Source organism: Eretmochelys imbricata, chromosome 3, assembly GCF_965152235.1.
Source record: "Eretmochelys imbricata isolate rEreImb1 chromosome 3, rEreImb1.hap1, whole genome shotgun sequence".
Classification (NCBI taxonomy): domain Eukaryota; kingdom Metazoa; phylum Chordata; order Testudines; family Cheloniidae; genus Eretmochelys; species Eretmochelys imbricata.
In genome coordinates, this window is record NC_135574.1 from 128,658,246 (window position 1) to 128,675,130 (window position 16,885).

At 38.6% G+C, this 16,885-nt stretch overlaps 1 protein-coding gene across 1 annotated transcript in view; it reads right to left on the reverse strand.

The window, feature by feature from the left end:
• Positions 1–290: 290 nt before the first annotated feature.
• WDR27 (WD repeat domain 27) overlaps positions 291–16,885 on the reverse strand; it is a 161,132-nt gene continuing 144,537 nt past the window's right edge. Inside the window, exon 24 of the mRNA XM_077812169.1 lies at positions 291–311. Coding sequence (XP_077668295.1) covers positions 291–311 — 21 coding nt within the window. The remainder of the gene's footprint in view (positions 312–16,885) is intronic.

The window sequence follows — 16,885 nt, forward strand, 5'->3', positions numbered from 1 at the left end:
TGTATAGTTATAGAATATACTACCAGTTTGGGTGTCTGCCATGTTTTCTGACAGTCTGACCTGAAATTGGCACTCAGCAGTGAGCTACTCCAGGTAGCGTGAAAGATATACCTTTCTGTTGGTCACTTTTGTCTGTTCTAGATGACCAAACCAAAAAAACCGAAACAAAACCCACAATCCATGTAGATGGAAAGTGACCTAGTCCACTTCAAGAAACTATTTTCTCTTTTTCCTCTCTTGAAAGTTTCACCTTTGTTAACAGTGATAGTTTTTCCTATTTAAGGGTGTTTTTATCCTTCTGGTTCAGATACCTGGAACAACAGTGAAAAATTTGTCAAATTTTAAAAAAATTCTTTTTCCTTTTGTAAATGATTAACTTTATTAATAAAAAGGGGGAAATTGGAATAGCTTTGTTTTGGGGGTAAAGTGTTTATTGTAAAGCAACTGTACTCTAGACATACAAATGACTGATACTGAAAATTATGATAAACAGTAACTAGTCTATGTAAAATAAATCATTGATGCAATGCTTTTTAAATAGACAAATAATTGTTTATTATTGTCTTTTTATCCTAGATACTACTGATGTGGGACGGTAACAGCTATATACCTTTATTCATAGAAGAACACTATCTGAACTTGAAGGAGACCTAGATCTCTTCACTTTGGTTGCCTGGTGCTCTTTTCTCCCCATACTCTCAGGTTTTACCAGTTAAGGAGGATGGATCTTCAGGAACGGTTGTCTCAGATATATGAGCAAAGGAGCCAGCAGGAGCACTCTTTGAAGATGAATGCTCAGGAAAATCTGCCACAGCCACTGCAGGGCCTGGAGAGTCATGCATCAATCTTACCATTAAATTTCCAGGACTTCCTGGTTTTGGTAGAACAGAACATATAGTGAAAGCATCCCCTCTCATGGTGGTTCTGCTCTCAGTCCCAACAGAAAACCAGGAGGAGCAGAGCCATGCAACTTTTTGAAAGTTAAAACAAACTTTCTTGAATGCCAAAAATGGGCCAGGCTGTGTTCAGTTTGAAGGAAAGAATCAGCCTGGATCCATTTAATCTACAGTAGTGCACTAATTTATACTAAAAACCAAGAGTGCTAAATCAGTATTACTGTTTCATTACAATGTAGTGATATAAAATGTAGCACCCAGTAAATATACGGCTGTTCTTCAGGGTACTATAATCAATGAACTAAAAATGTCTTGCTTTTATGTTTCATCCACTGAAGAGGAGTGGAACTGTTGCAGCTTTCCATTGTTTGAATAATGCATCTTAAGTTATAGCATTGCCGGGAAAGGTCACTATAATTAACAGCCTGTCAGCATTTTCATGTGAAACTCCATCTTTTACAGGGTTCATAACAACTTGGATGCTGAATTTTACTTCTGGTAAAAAGTTGGCGTCTGTCAGACTTCATGGGTGAAATCTTGGCCCCACTAAAGTCAAAGGGAGTTTGACTAGTGACAACAATGGGGCCAGGATTTCAACCCAGAGTTCTGTGGTGTGTTCTAGCTATAAAGGCTGCTATTCCTGCTTTAGATCACCTCACACTGCAACATGCATTGTGAACATACTGCCAGGGATTTGAGAGTTTCATACTCTTACATAATGGTAAATAGCCCTCTGATGAAAAAGTCCAAACAGATTGGAAGTATGTATGATATATGCATGCTATAAAAGTCATCTGAATTCCATGAGCGCCATTGGCATTGATTCTGATCTCTCAGACCAGTTTTCAACTCCTATAACTCCACTGGCTTCTATATTGTTACTCCTAATTAACTTTGGTTTAAATGAAATCTAAATCAAGCCCATTATGGTAAATTATTTTCCTACCATAAAATTTGATAGTACTCTTATGTTCAGACCCTTCCGCCCTCATTTTTAAATGGTTAGCACTATGACATGTGTATTAGAGCATTAGCATATGCTGTTCATATTTTAGTCAAACTTTCAATGTGTTTGACATTGCAGTTGGATGTACTAACATCATATCAATTTCTGGCACAGATAAAGTGCAGCTTGTTTTTGAAGGAATGCCATAACGGGAACCAAGTCACATCTATCAAAATTAATAGTCAGGTTTTGGTACTTGACTCTCCTCTTAGTAACATAAGGATAAATCAAGAGTAACTCCACAGAAATTAGAAGAGTTACATCAATGAAAAATGGGTGTAAGTGAAAAGAGAATCAAGCCCATCTTCATAAAGAGTAAGAGTGACCCATAAAGTTTTTGTGTGTTTAGAAAGATGTCTATATTTTTAAGATATTTAAATCACTCATGGCTTGTTTTACAAATGGAAGTGCAGGGAAATGTGTAATTGATTTGTTCTGTCCTTAAACCACTAATGATGCTGTCGTCAGTTAGGATTACTATCTAAGGTATCGATATTCACAAAACTTGTATATGAGACAATAATTCCTAAAAGTATTCTTACTGAAATAAAAATGCCAATGTTTTGTTTTCTTTAATGTTTTAATTCTTATTGGTATGAAAAACAAAACAATTTGTAGGCTAAAGACATTTTAAAATATTTTAAGTGCATCATCCTGTGTCTACATTACATCTCTTTCCAAGAGCTAGCAACGGTCACCAGGACCAGTACAGCTATCAATATTCCTTAATTATTTTTAAGGGACTGACAGGCATAATATCATTAACAGGTGCAAGTTTACAGGTTTTGTTGTTCCTTTTAACCAAAGTTGTCAAAATTGGGTGCCTAAAAGTCAGGCATGTAGATCCAGAGTCAGGTCACCTAAATAAGTGCCTAATTGGTGTGCCGACCACTCACAACTCCTGCTGACTTCCTTTGACTTCGAGTTGCAGTGCTCCACCCCTCTGAAAACCAGGTCACTTATCTATGTGACTAATATGGATCAAGATGTCTAAGTTCAGATACCCAAGTTTGAAAATTTTGGTTCATGTGTTTCTGAATTCTCTTTACCAGGGTATCTTCATCTAATCTGACAATTGTACCATCGTATCATATTAAGAATTTGGCTGTACCAACAAATGCGTGCCACTTTCCAATCAAAAGTAAAAGCTCTAACTCAGCATGAGTTGAATGAAATCTAAAGTGTCTTACATCCCTGTAAAGACTTCCACATTTTGACTATTTTAGACCTGAGTTTCGAAGTAACTGCATTGCTTCATAAACTTTTCAGTTCCCCATTCGAACTGCAGCATTCAAACTCACACACCATATGGGCTATTGCTGTAACCCTCAGCTTTGTGCTGTGATCCCTTTTTCTTCCTTGCCCCATCCTCTTTATACTCTTTGTCACTCTGTGATGGGGTGCATGGAAGGGGTTAAGGAGCTGCTTGGGCTCAGATGCCCCTCTACACCTGTAAATCATGCCAGGAAAGGAGGCAAAAGTCAAAAGGGAGGGAACTCCTCTCAGACTTGGGCAAGCCTCGGTAAGGAGCAGACTGTTAAACCTCTCCAGCCCCTAAGAGATGACTGACAGGCTGCAGAGTCCCTGTCCTCACAGAAGGAGGATGCAGGGCCCCTGAGCAGAAGGGGAGGGAGGACTGATACTTCCACTGGAACCCCAGTGAACTCTGAAGTGGATAGCGATACTCCCAGGGCCCACTCTGAAGTAAGAGAGGCCTGTATTCTGGAGGGGGCTGCTTACAGGTTTCTCCTTTCCTTCCTTTCATTTAACCCTGTTTACTGCCTGCAGATGGTTTTGTTGTTTTACCTGGGACTCCAACAGGGGATAAGACTCCAAGGGCCTCAGCTGGAGGGTTGAGTGCCAGCCCACTAGAAAGATGCCCTGTAACACTTGCTAGGGCAGGAGATAATTGGACTGGTGTGCACTCCCCATGTAGCTCGTAGAGGGGGCGCTTAACCAGCAACAGATCTGTGACACACCCACATTCACTTCACATCTAAAATCCAGATTGTAAATTCTTTGGGACAGAAACTATATCTTGTATAACGCACTTACCACAAGTGACTGGGAACAGTTTCCAGACAATTATTTTTATAATGGGTTTAAATGTAATCTCAGCCACTCTTTGAAAAACAAATCTTCATTTCTCATGCTGCTAGTATTTATATGACATCATCTTCATGACTCTGTCTCCTCCTCCAGTAATGAGAAAAACTGACTGAAACATGAAAATGCCTGTTTCCATAGTGCTTCACTCACGATGTATAATTTCAGAGTTGTAGAAAATTTAATCTCCTTTAAAAACTGGATATCAATTACATCTCTGACCATAGCTAACTGTACTGTAACATTTCTGAGTACTTTGACCAACTCCAGCCGTAAGAGGATAACTTGGTCAATGCCACAGAAGAAGCTGTCTCATAATATTTGTTAGACACTTCTTGATCAAGCTACAGGGGTAAATTTAAAAGTTGATTAATTCCTTTCCTCAAACAAAGCTATGTATTAGCACCCCTACTGAGTTATTTTTTTTCTTTTATTACTGTTTAATGACCAACATTTCTACTTTAAGTGTAATTGCTATCTTTATAAAAAAATATGCCTTTTGAGTTTAAAAATAGTCACTTCATCATGAAATTGTGTAAAAGTAGAGCTGGACAACTGCAAGGAGATTAATTAAACTTCCTTGCAAATGAGATACAATAGCTTCTTGAATTTACCATTTAAAAATGAAACAGTAAGTAAGACAACAGCAATTCTCTGTATCCTTTCCTGTTGTCCTACGCAGAATGGTGTTTATTCCAATTGGCTTAGTAAGGAAATTAACCCCCTACTAGTGTAATATTTGTATGTCCCTAACATATAAAGTATAAATAGGCAATTTAATTGGGGAGGGAGGAAGGGATAACTCAGTGGTTTGAGCATTAGCCTGCTAAACCCAAGGTTGTGAGCTCAATCCTTGAGGGGGCCACTTAGGGATCTGAGGTAAAAATTGGGGATTGGTCCTGCTTTGAGCATGGGGTTGGACTAGATAACCTCCTGAGGTCCCTTCCAATCCTGATATTCTATGATTCTAATTTAAATAAATAACTCATTTTGCTGAGGAATAGGAAATAAAAAAATCTCACTTAGCCATTTGATATTTGCCAAAGAGGTGAAAAAACAGCAAATCTAAGCTCATTTATGTCTGAATCAGTCATGGAGCTGAAAAGCTCCACATAACAGGTCTACAACCCATGGAAATAACCGTAAGCAGCTGTATTTCTGCACAAAAGTGATGAACAAGTCAGTAAAAACACAGAACTTATATTAAACTTTTGAATTTGTATCTACATATGTTCCAAATTGAAATATATTTAAAATTAGTTTGGGATTTTTACAGCTAGCAAAAAGAAATAGATTTTAAGTGAACCATTAAATTACACAGCTAGAATGAGGACAATGGATTGATTTTAAAGGAGAAATTTGAAGGAAGAAGGCAACATCACCAGAGCTGGAAGATGAGACCACAAATAAGAGGGACACTCCTCGCATTGTGTTTCTGTGGATCCTGGTTTCCTGCCGTAGGTCATGGTCTATGAAAACGCATCTGTGCAATTTTCCAAAGGAAGCACTTGCACACTGGATCCTGTGCTATATCTCACTATCAATTTTTGCATTTTGAGAAAGTTGGCTACTGAGGTAGCAGAAGTGCTCGACTGTCTCCAAAGTCTGTTCCTCAATAGTGATTTGTGGTGGGTCATGTAGAAGGCCTGAGGCAGGCTGGTGGAGCACTTCAGTAGTGTATTTAGAAAAGAGGGACTCCTTTTAAGGGAAGATAGAGTCAGCCCTACCTGTGTCAGAATTAATTAGCTGCTTTCCAGCCTCATGGAATGAGACTAAGGGGATCAGTTGGGCCTCATAAAAAGGCCTGAAAAAGATCAGTCCAGGGATGTGGAACCCCAGGGAGCAAGCAGACTACTGTGGGTTAGCTGAGCCAGGGTCTGCTGGAGGCCAGGTAATCTAAGAGAACAAGCCTGGGCATCAGTGCTCTGTACCAAAGAAGGGAAAGATGCAAGAAACAGAGCCCAGCAGGGGCTGAGAATGGTACTCCAGGAGAACCAGCCTAGGGACTGAGTACAGGATACTGGAGCAGGGGAAAGACTCAAAAGGTAGCCCAGAAAACAGCTGAGAATGTGGCCCACAGAGCAGGCTGAAGAGAAGACCATAAGTGGAGAAGCACTTTTTTTGTTTGAACTTTTTTTAAAACCCTGGAAGGGGTGAAGCTTGTTTGTGACATGGCTGGAGGGCCAACCCATATCTCCAGCACTGATTTGTGTGCTGTAAGCTAGGATACCCACTTCAGGGAAAGAAACTGAGGCAGGCACCACCTGCAGTGCCATGCTTGAGCAGGGTTGACACTACAGGGTGGCCATGCCCCAGGACAAGGTTCCATAAATTGGGTTTATAAATCACACAAAGAAAATGAGCAGAACAGAAATCACCACTCAGCTATATAAACTAGACTGACACATTCCTTAGGTATGACCACAATATGAGCAATGTTGGAGATCTCTGCAGTGTGCATATGAAGAGCTGAGTGGATTGTGAGGCTGTTAGGAACAAATAACTTCCACTAGCCAGATATTAGATCAACAGTCATTAGCTACAATCTGAACCATCTTCCAGGATGAAAGCACATGAGCTTCAATACAAACAGTTGCAAAAGTGTCACTGAGAATCTAATAATTTATATCAGATTGGCTTACTTGTAAAATATATTTAACAACTTATTGTATGATATACTTTTCATTTAAAATTAAGAAGTAATTCCTGCTGATATTCAATATCAGGAAAAAAACAATGGTTATTTAACATATTGGGCTATATTCCTCCCTGATGTAACCCCACTGAAATTAGTAGAGTTACATACAACAATGAATTTAGCTCACTGTGTGCAATTTTATCTTTGTGGGTTTTTAGAGTTTTCCCCTCATTTTCCATAGTTTTCAGTTCTTTCCAAGCTAAGATTTTAAGCATAGAGTGTTATTTTTCTGTTCTACCAGTGTGCAATGCTTAGGAATAATGAGTTGCTTATAACATAAGCAAGGATGGGGAATATAATGTAACTGTTGTGAAACAGTCACAGGCACGACATACCTGTAGGAGACATCACACGAAAAGAAATGGTGAGCTACCTTGCAAGTCACACCCTCCACACCTCCTCCACCACAAACCTTACTACTAACACTACCATCACAGCTATCTTACACACCCCAGACCATACACTTAACTCTGCCCCCGTCACCACATCCTTTTTTGTCAAAGTATCCATACCCAACACTGTTACTGTGGATGTTGAATGTACACAAACTTACACTTTGAGCCAGCAAGCAGAAGAAATATGTAAAATTATGTGTCACAGCCCTGGTCAAGCTCACTCTGGCTGGACACTCGCCAGGCTGCTATGCTTGGGTACCACAACACTAGACCCATGTGGTATAAGCTTCCCAAGTCTCATTGGGCTCCAGCGCTGTCTCTTTCCTTCAACTCCGTCTGTTACCCCTTCATGGAAATAGGATCTCATGGGCCAGCTGCCTTAGGCCTCCACAACCAGTGATTAACCTCCCCCCACCACATACACACACAGACATCCCTGTTGCTTTAATACACCCTTTCCCACCATTCCCATTCATGGGTGCTCTGGGTTACAGTTCACCTCTTCAGGGACACATGATAGTGGAAGCGAACAGAAACACCAGACTTTGTGAAAGGTTAAAAAGTCACAGAAGACAGCACAGAACATATAAAGATCTGAAGAAAACAATAAAACACCTGTATGCATTTCCCTGCCTAAGTCTCCTCTCTTTCAAGTGTTCTTTGAGTTTAAGTCAGAGTCCTTTAGGATGTTCAGGATCCTTCCTTTCTTGCACACGCCTTCTCTTCCTAATCATGGAGTCTCTCTGCCCCTGATCACCGCAGTCAGTGCCCCACTGCTCTCTAAAATGTCCTGCAAGAGACCCTCTCTCTTTAACTTCCAATCCCCTTTGTCAGGTAACTCCCTGTTCAGCCTCTTCAGGTGATTAAAGTCCCCTACCAGATGATCTGCTGCTTAGTTGCCTCCCCGTTGGAATTCAGATTTGAAAAACTTATTTGCCCTGGGTAGTAGCATCTCTTTGTCCAAGGATACTCCATTTGAATGGATGACCACGGTTCCTCAACCTTCCGTTGTTAGCACTGTGCCAGGTGCAATAATTTCCATTTTCTCCTGTACATTTTAACTCCACATGGAGACAAAAAGACACCAGAGAATTCAAACTGGAATTTGCAGTCTGACATATACACAGAGAATCCCCAATATCAAACAGGATTCATGAGTTGTGCACAGATAGATTCCCCAAATCGTCACAATATGGATATTTGGCAGGAACATTACGTTGCAGCACTGAAGTCGGGGGCAAACTGATCTTTTTACATCAATACTATATTTTGATATATATATATATATTTCACAAAATACTCAAAGGTGAGAAAACATAAGCTTACATTGAACAGTCTTATTTTCCTGGAATATCATAGCCCATAAAAGGAAAACAGATAGCAAAATGAGATTATAGCTTTCTTAAAATGTATGTCCCTGAAGAGTGCACTGTTTGTATTGCCAGGTAAAACCTTTAAATGCAATATGACAAGTAATAAGCTCAGTGTGCAGTACATTGGTTACATGTACGAGCACATTTACATTAGAAAGGTTCCTCTAAGTTATTTGATTAAGCATTTAAGCAAGCCTTAAATTTGACCTAGGACCACCACAATTATTCTTAAGAATACAAAAGAAAATATTTTTAATTCTACACTCTAATAACCCTGCAAAATACCAAGAACCAAAAGACAAGCGATTTAGGGTCCAGTTCTTCAACCTTGCTGATAAAAATGGGAGCTTTTCTTGAGTAAGGACTGCAGGATCAGGGACCAATTTTATTCCTAAATCCATGGTCCTATAAAGAGGTGCATGAGCATGTGAAGAAACCCTACTGAAATCAATGGGACTTTGTATGAGTGCAAGGGTCAGTTGTAGGACTACTAAATGTTGTATTTGCTTCTTCAGACCTTTGAGTTTATAGCATCAGATTTGTTTCTAATATTTTCTTGAGAAAATTAAGAAAACAAGTGAACAGCAGCTTAAACTCCTCCATGAAATAAAAAATTATCTTATGTGTTTGTCCAGCATCTAGCACAATCCTGATCAGGAGCCTTAGGTACTACTGTAATATAAATGTTTAATACTACTACAATTCATAGTAAGAATTCAATGGAAATTCTGGGTCCAATACTGCTCCCATTGAAGAGGATGGCAAAATTTCCACTTACCTCAATCAAAGCAAGATTAAGCCCTATGGCTCTGATCCTGTAATTGACTGAGTGCAAGAAAACCTTTGCCTGTATGTGAACATTAAAAATTAGTTTTTAAAATGATGCATAAATGGAAGGATGGAATTGTAAATAAATGTGTGTGTTTAGAAAGAGATTGCTACTCTGAAAAAAATTGTTTTTTTTTCAGCATACTTATTGTATAACACCCTATTTGGAGGTATCAAACCACAAGTTCCTGGCCTGAAAAGCAGACTCTAGAGCAAATATTAATAGTCTATTATAATCATTCATGGGACCAATTTCTTGAAGCCAGAGTTTTCATTCTGGCAAGAGCTGTTGCCATTCTGAAGAACAAAAATTACATGGGTAATTAAGTATATTATGTTCCTGTTTTTTCCTCAACCATAACTTACATCAGAATTGTGTTTTAATACATCAGTATCATGCTTTTTATTTTTAAATTTATTTTCACTTATTAAAACAGACCTCTGGATTATGTATTGATATATTGTAAACAAAAATTGGAACCAATGTCTAAAATATTTAATATTGTTATTTTCACTTTTTTGCATAGTTATCCAAACCATACATTGGTACTGTAGTTGATATGCAATCAACAAAAACGACGTGGGAATCACAGTTCAATAAACATAAGCATTCTTCCATATGGCTATTACAGGAAAGCAACTTATTTTTTTAAATCATATTTGGTTCAGTATTACTAATACTAATTCCATTGTTCTGCTAGTGTCTCTCCCACCCATCCCCAGTCTCCTCAAGGATAAAAATAAAACATTTTCAGTTTTGTTATTTCTTGATATTTTCCCATTCATCTCTTGTTTTATGTAAAACTTGATATCAATCTTACCCACTCCCTCCCCACTTAAAAAAAAACTTTTAAAAAGTGGTTTCTGCAAATGCAATTTATGACCATTATTGGCGCCTTATTTATTACTTGCCAGCATCCCCTCTATGTTTAAAAGTTTTTAATTATGATGGTTTTATTTGTTTTTATGATTTTTGCACTGCTGTCCTAGTGCCCTGAGCACGTCCATGAGAGATTGCTTTATAAATGAAATTTCTGAACTACAAATATTCTCAACAGCAAACATTTCATCCATACTCAGTTTATTCCTTTCTATATTGACAGACAGATTGAAAGGCTTTTAAACAATCAGCAGCTGTCCGTGAAACATGTACAGTTTGCAAATGGTGTGTTTTTTTTAAAAAAAGCCAATATTAATTCACTAACATTAAACTGTCAAGCTGTACAAAAAACTTAGGGACTTTATGTAAACAACTCTTTACCCATCAAAATATTCTGTATCAGTAAATACAAAAAACTGCATCAAAACAACAAATACAAACAACTGCATCAAAAATTCATTCCAAATATAAGAAACTTGGAGTAAGATGATGCCAACAAGTTTTCGCAAATTCTCTATGTTTCATTGACAAGAAAGAGACATACTTTGCTATTTATTTTATTATATACAAAAATTTCACTGGTAGCCGACAACAAAAGTTAACGCTAATAAGCAATTAACTACATCCCTGGAGCAACTACCTTTCCCCAATTCTTTTATTCAAAGCAGTCAAACTGAAGCGGTCATAAGACCGACAGACCATTTTGTAACAGAAAATCCTAGAGACGACATCAATCTCGTGAAGTTTCGTATCTAGGAAATACTATATTGTCCTACACAGCCAATAAAGAAAGATTTACAAAGAGTATCAAACTATTATTTTAATAGTGTTGTTGAGAGGGAAACATTCTGTGGTTGAGGCTTTTTATTATAAGCCCTTCGTCCCAAACCCACTTTTCTCTGTTACCATAGCTTTCATGAGACTCTTTGCTCAAGCAGCAGGTTACTAGATAGATAACATTCCTTGTAAGAATTATCTATTGAACGTTCACCTGTATTGCTTACTTCCACTACAAGTGCAATTATTTCTTCTTTTAAACAAGCTAAGCGATACATCTCCAAAACCAATTCTGTTAACTATGGAAGATGTGATTCCTAGCAACTACCCACTTTCTACAAGAGGGTAAAATGATTGCTACATAACTCAGCGAGAATTTCTCCAGAGACACTGGAGGAGCACATGCTAGAGCAGAAGGGAGGGAGAAGCAGAAGGAGGGATAACACACATTATGCCCTTATAAAAGCTGTCACACTGTTCCTCTGGATAGTGATGAAGAAAGGAAGAGTTCAATGTATTTCCAATGGCATCTTTGCTGGTGAGTCTCCTACAGAGCAACTGCCAGAATCTCTCTCACACTTCCTCTTTCTGCACCTGCAGAAGTAAATCAAGCCCCATATGTCTCACCTATGCATGAATTTATCTACAATCATTCTGTCTCGTCTCATTATCCATACATATTTGTGCCATTAAGAAGTGATGAGCTTGCCTTTCCAGATGAACGCAGACAGCTAAAATATTTGGGATGTTTGCAAAATACTGCAGATATCATGTTGGCTCTTTACCCTTGTATCTTTGATGGTCCCATAGAGAAGTCTGTGACATACTATACCTTGGGGGAGCATCTTGTAACCCCCATATTCCTCATCTGTATACAATTGTGATATTGCATATAAGGCATGCCATGCGAGGTATCAGGGAAAAGGTTATAATCGGCTGAAAGTCACGGTACTATCTAAATATGTATATTTTTAGTGCATATGAAGTTATGAGATTGTGTTGTATGGTTGTCACTAAAACATACTGTAAGTTGGGGAATCAGCCAGATATTAGCTCTCCAGAGACAACAGCAAGGAAAGTAACCAATGCCTGAGCGGGGTGTCAAACAACCAACAGCCATTTTCCAGCAAGGAAGGAGCTACAATTCAATGACTTACCTACATAAGGCCACACCAGAAGAATTACTCAGCCTTGCCTGGGGACTCAGCAATGCCAAGCAGATACGCGTGGACTTGTGTTCTCCAAGCACATGGACTAAGCGTATAAAACAGAACACAGGGGGCCCATGCTTCACCCTTCTCCTGCCCCCACCTATGCTGGAAGCAACAAGGACACTCAGAGAAGACTGAAGACACCAACTGAGGGGACTGGCCCAGATTTCCAGGGTGAAACCTGTGTACTATCAACTGCAATATCCAGTGGGGTGAGAAATATGACATCAGGAATTATAACATTCAAAAACCAGTAGAAGAACTCTTTAATCTTCCTGGTCACTCAATAACAGATCTAAAAGTGGCAATTCTTCAACAAAAAAAACTTCAAAAACAGACTCCAACATGAAACTGTAGAACTGGAATTAATTTGAAAACTGGACACCATCAAATTAGGCCTGAATAAAGACTGGGAGTGGTTGGGTCATTACAAAACCTAAACCTAATTTCCCCCTACGGTTCACACCTTCTTGCCAACTGTTTGAAATGGGCCACTCTCATTACCGCTACAAAAGTTATTTTTCCTCCTTTGGTATCCTACTGTTAATTGAATTGTCTCGTTAGACTGACCTCATACTTGATAAGGCAACTCCTATCTTTTCATGTATTTATACCTGCTCCTGTATTTTTCATTCCATGTATCTGATGAAGTGGATTCTAGCCCACAAAAGCTTATGCCCAAATAAATTTGTTAGTCTCTAAGGTGCCACAAGGACTCCTCATTGTTTTTGCTGATACAGACTAACACGGGTACCACTCTGAAACCTGCTTAATCTAGATGTTGCTCAGTCTAAAAGGGTTGAGAGTTTAGACTGCGCGCTTATATTTTATTTTATTTTGGTGACTACCTTTGCCTTTTTGCCTATCACTTATAATGACTTAAAATGTATCTTCTGTAGTCAATAAATTTGTTTAACTGTTTACTAGTGAGTTTGCCTGAAATGTTTGGTAAGGGTGGTTGCTCAGGTTTGTAAAGGCTGGTGTATATCCACTTTCCATTAATGAAGTGGTGAACCAATTAATAAAATTGCACGGCTCATCTTGAGGAGTGCAAGACGGTATATTCCTGAGGTACCAGGCTGGGAGCTGTGGGGATTTGGCTGGTGCCTTTCCCTGTGTGATACATGAGTGGCTCTGGGAGTAGTCATGCAATCTAGCTGGGGGTGGGGCTCCACATGCTATTGTGCTGAGTGATAACAGCACCTGGAGAGGCTTGCTGCTTGTCACCAGCAAAGCATTGTGAGAGACAGCCCAGGCTGGAGAGGTATAGGGGCACAGTAGTCCCACAGTCCCAGGCTGCACCCCGGGGATCCCATCACAAAGTCATTTCCACTGCTGCAAAACTAAATGTGTAAAAGTGGAAGGGGAAGTGAAAAAATGATGTTTGAATTATAATGGAAATAACTACAGAAAAGCAAGCGCAGCAAGAACTTTAATCTTTCTAAGATGCTTACAGGGCATTATAATGGAAGTACATGTCAGGCATTATCTGCATTAATGCATGTAGGGTATATTTCTAGCTTAAACACTCAAAGCATTAATTCTAATGTTACTAATGAAAGATGTCAATGTTGGATAAAGTTGTTTGATAACACAGCCAAAAAGTTTTGTCTCCTGCTCAGACTTAGAGAAGGAGAAGCCTGGAGAAATCATTATTTGTTTATCCCCAAAGGAGCATGATCAGCACAGATCTACAAGTTGGAAGAGACAGACTGTAATGGCTGCAGACCATAGATACAGATAGCTATTATTCTTTAATTCTGTCATCTCTTTAAGTTTCACATATTCAGGGCTTAATATTTTGTTTGGATGATTTACTGATGTCACAGCAACTGGTCTACAGATTTTATATATATATTTCTTTTAAAGTAACCTATAACCCATAAATTATTTTGATCAAATTACTTTAACTACCGCAATATGCAATTGTATGCCTCCATGGCATTCAGCAAAATGTTAATTTAAAGCATTTATTTTTCTTGGGTCCATCCAGCTTTGCCTAGGGATTGCTGATTGCTACTCTGATGTGACATCCCAACACTCACTACACAGATGACCTCAAATCAACCAGGGAATCAGTCTACAGCATGAAGCCAACCTATAAAGGAAAGCTGGAGAAGTGAGGTTTTTAAGCTATATGCTGTGGTTTCACAAAGTCTGTAATGCTTTTTTAATCACAGAAAAGTTCATTAGCCCAGCACATCCATGTGTAGGGTAGTTACTACTTAAAACAAAAACAAACAAAAAAACCCACACCCTCTTATTTTGTTGCACAGGCCCCAACAGAACTCAGAGGAAAATAATCAGTTCAAACATGTGTAAATAGACATAGTGAGCCAATTCATGGCCATGTTCTAACCTCTTTGTGACACTCTAGTGACAGAAAAAGTAATAAACGGGCTCGATCTGGCTGCCAAGAAACAACCTAGTGTAGGTGCTTGGAATTTGGAATTTGGAAGGTGTGAAGTTCTCTCTTTCTCCTCTCTTCTTCAGGTTTTCCCCACTTTCTTTCTCTCAGCAAGGAGGGCTTCTCTCCCTGCCTCTACCCAATGCACTCTCATCTGCATACTTCTCCATATTGCTGTCTCTCCTACTATATATACCATCTCTCACTGCTGACCCTTACCATTCCACTGCCAGAGTGTCATGCCATATCTAACAAGCTGTGTCCTAACCTCTTATGGTATCAGATCATATATGGGATCTAGGTATGGAAAGATGTTTACTCAGCTCTATTGACAGGAAACAATTGGGACTAAATTAACTTCTCACCTGGCAATGAAATGTTATAATACATGTAAAAAAAAACACCAGTAGGACACTGACTTGTTGTAGTGGCCTGTAAGCTTTCTCTACAGTGGTATGTCAGATTGTGTGATTTTATTTGGGGAACTATACTAATTTAATGTTTTAAAAATACATATTTCCAGAGTGGCACTATGAGGAACACTCTCACACTCCCTATTTAAAAGTAGCACAGGCTAGAACACAGCAACCCCATGGTTATAATGAGAGCAACTGCACAGGAGTGTTAACAGCAAGAAGTTAAAGGTATGGAAAATAGAACTTCTGTATTATTGACATGCTAGAATTCCCTTAGGCAGCCGCTTTTGCCATAGAGCATCCTGCTTCATATACAGAAACTGGAATGGAACTGCATCTTCAATGAGTTTTCCAAACCAGAGTTGAGAAGCAGCTGTATTTTCCCTGCATACCAGGAACTTTCCTCACATTTAAAATGTTAATTGATTGAATTTCAACAAGTTCATTTGCAGATATTTGACTGCATCCTACTTTCCCACCTTCCCAAACTTTAACAGTTTCAAGCTGAGATAAATACTCTTGCTGAATAGAAACATTTTATTATTAAGCCATCTAACCACTTCTGAATGTGGTTGGAAATACTAGTGATATTTGGCATTACTTGCTGCACTTCTATTTGGCACTATTAGTTAGAACTTAAGCTTTCTTCAAAATATGATGACAAATACTTGGATTTTAAAAATAGTTATCTAATGAACAAACTCTTTGAATGGCGTGTACATAAGGAAAGTGTACCAACCCACAATTAGTGTACTAAACCACAATAATCTGCATTGAAAATTGAAAAGGAAAAGTTTATTCTTTTCCAAAGATGTATATAAATATGAACAGAGCCATACTAGAAAGTCATTGCCTTGCTATGTGGCAAAGTCTGAGTCACGACTACATTCAGCGACTTCATGGGTCAAAAGACACCAAGGGCATCTTTAATCAAGCAAAATTCCCAATGACTTCTCAACTCCACAGCAGAACTTTGCTCCACAACTGGAAAGTCAATACAGTGAGGGCTGTCTACCTTGCTTTTGGAGAAACCTCTGCTGCCCTGTCTATTAACCTATATTCCAGCATGCCTCACTCAGCAGGCAGATTGGAAGGTGTAAAGTGAATGAAAGTGGTGTTCAAAATTTATTTTTTATCTTTACTTTTCAATGTTAGGCACCCATCTAATTTAACTGCACACCAAACATATGAGGCACAAGTCTCAAGGACCCCTGGCTCACTTTCTTCACAAATATCGCACTTTGGAAATGAAGGAGGTAGGGGTCTAATACACGTATGCATAGTATTTTTATTTAAACCTTCCTCATTTGATGAAGTCAAAATAGATTTTCACTGGATAATTAAAGGCACATCTTCAAGCTAAGGGCTATGAGCCTGCCAATTTTCAGGCTTCTACCTCATACTGCTGAGGTACTCAAGCAGTTCAAGATAAGATAGCCAAAAACAAACAAACAAACAGTAAAGCAGCTCTTTTCACTCACTTCCTAATTGAAAGTGGCTGAACATTTCTTTTTTAATTTGGAAAGAAAGTCACCACTTTGGATTAGACTAGACCTGGAAAATTTCGGCCTAAAGGGTGACAGTTTGAGAAAGTAATAGATGACCAACACATTTGAAAATGGAAACAGTCAATGTTAATGATCCAGCTTTAATAACCATCTAAAACATTATATTTTGAATGATTATTTACCACTTTGGTTTCTCAAACCCATCTCTATTAGTCTCTCTCTCTATCTGCTATGGTAGTGTTGGCATTTTACAGAAACAGACACAAAATTAAACAATGCACAATGGACTCATATATTATGATCCAGACCATTGGAAGGAGTAAAATGTCTGTTTTCATACAGTTTTATCATGGGTGGAATTCATCCAATAGATCTTTTCTAACG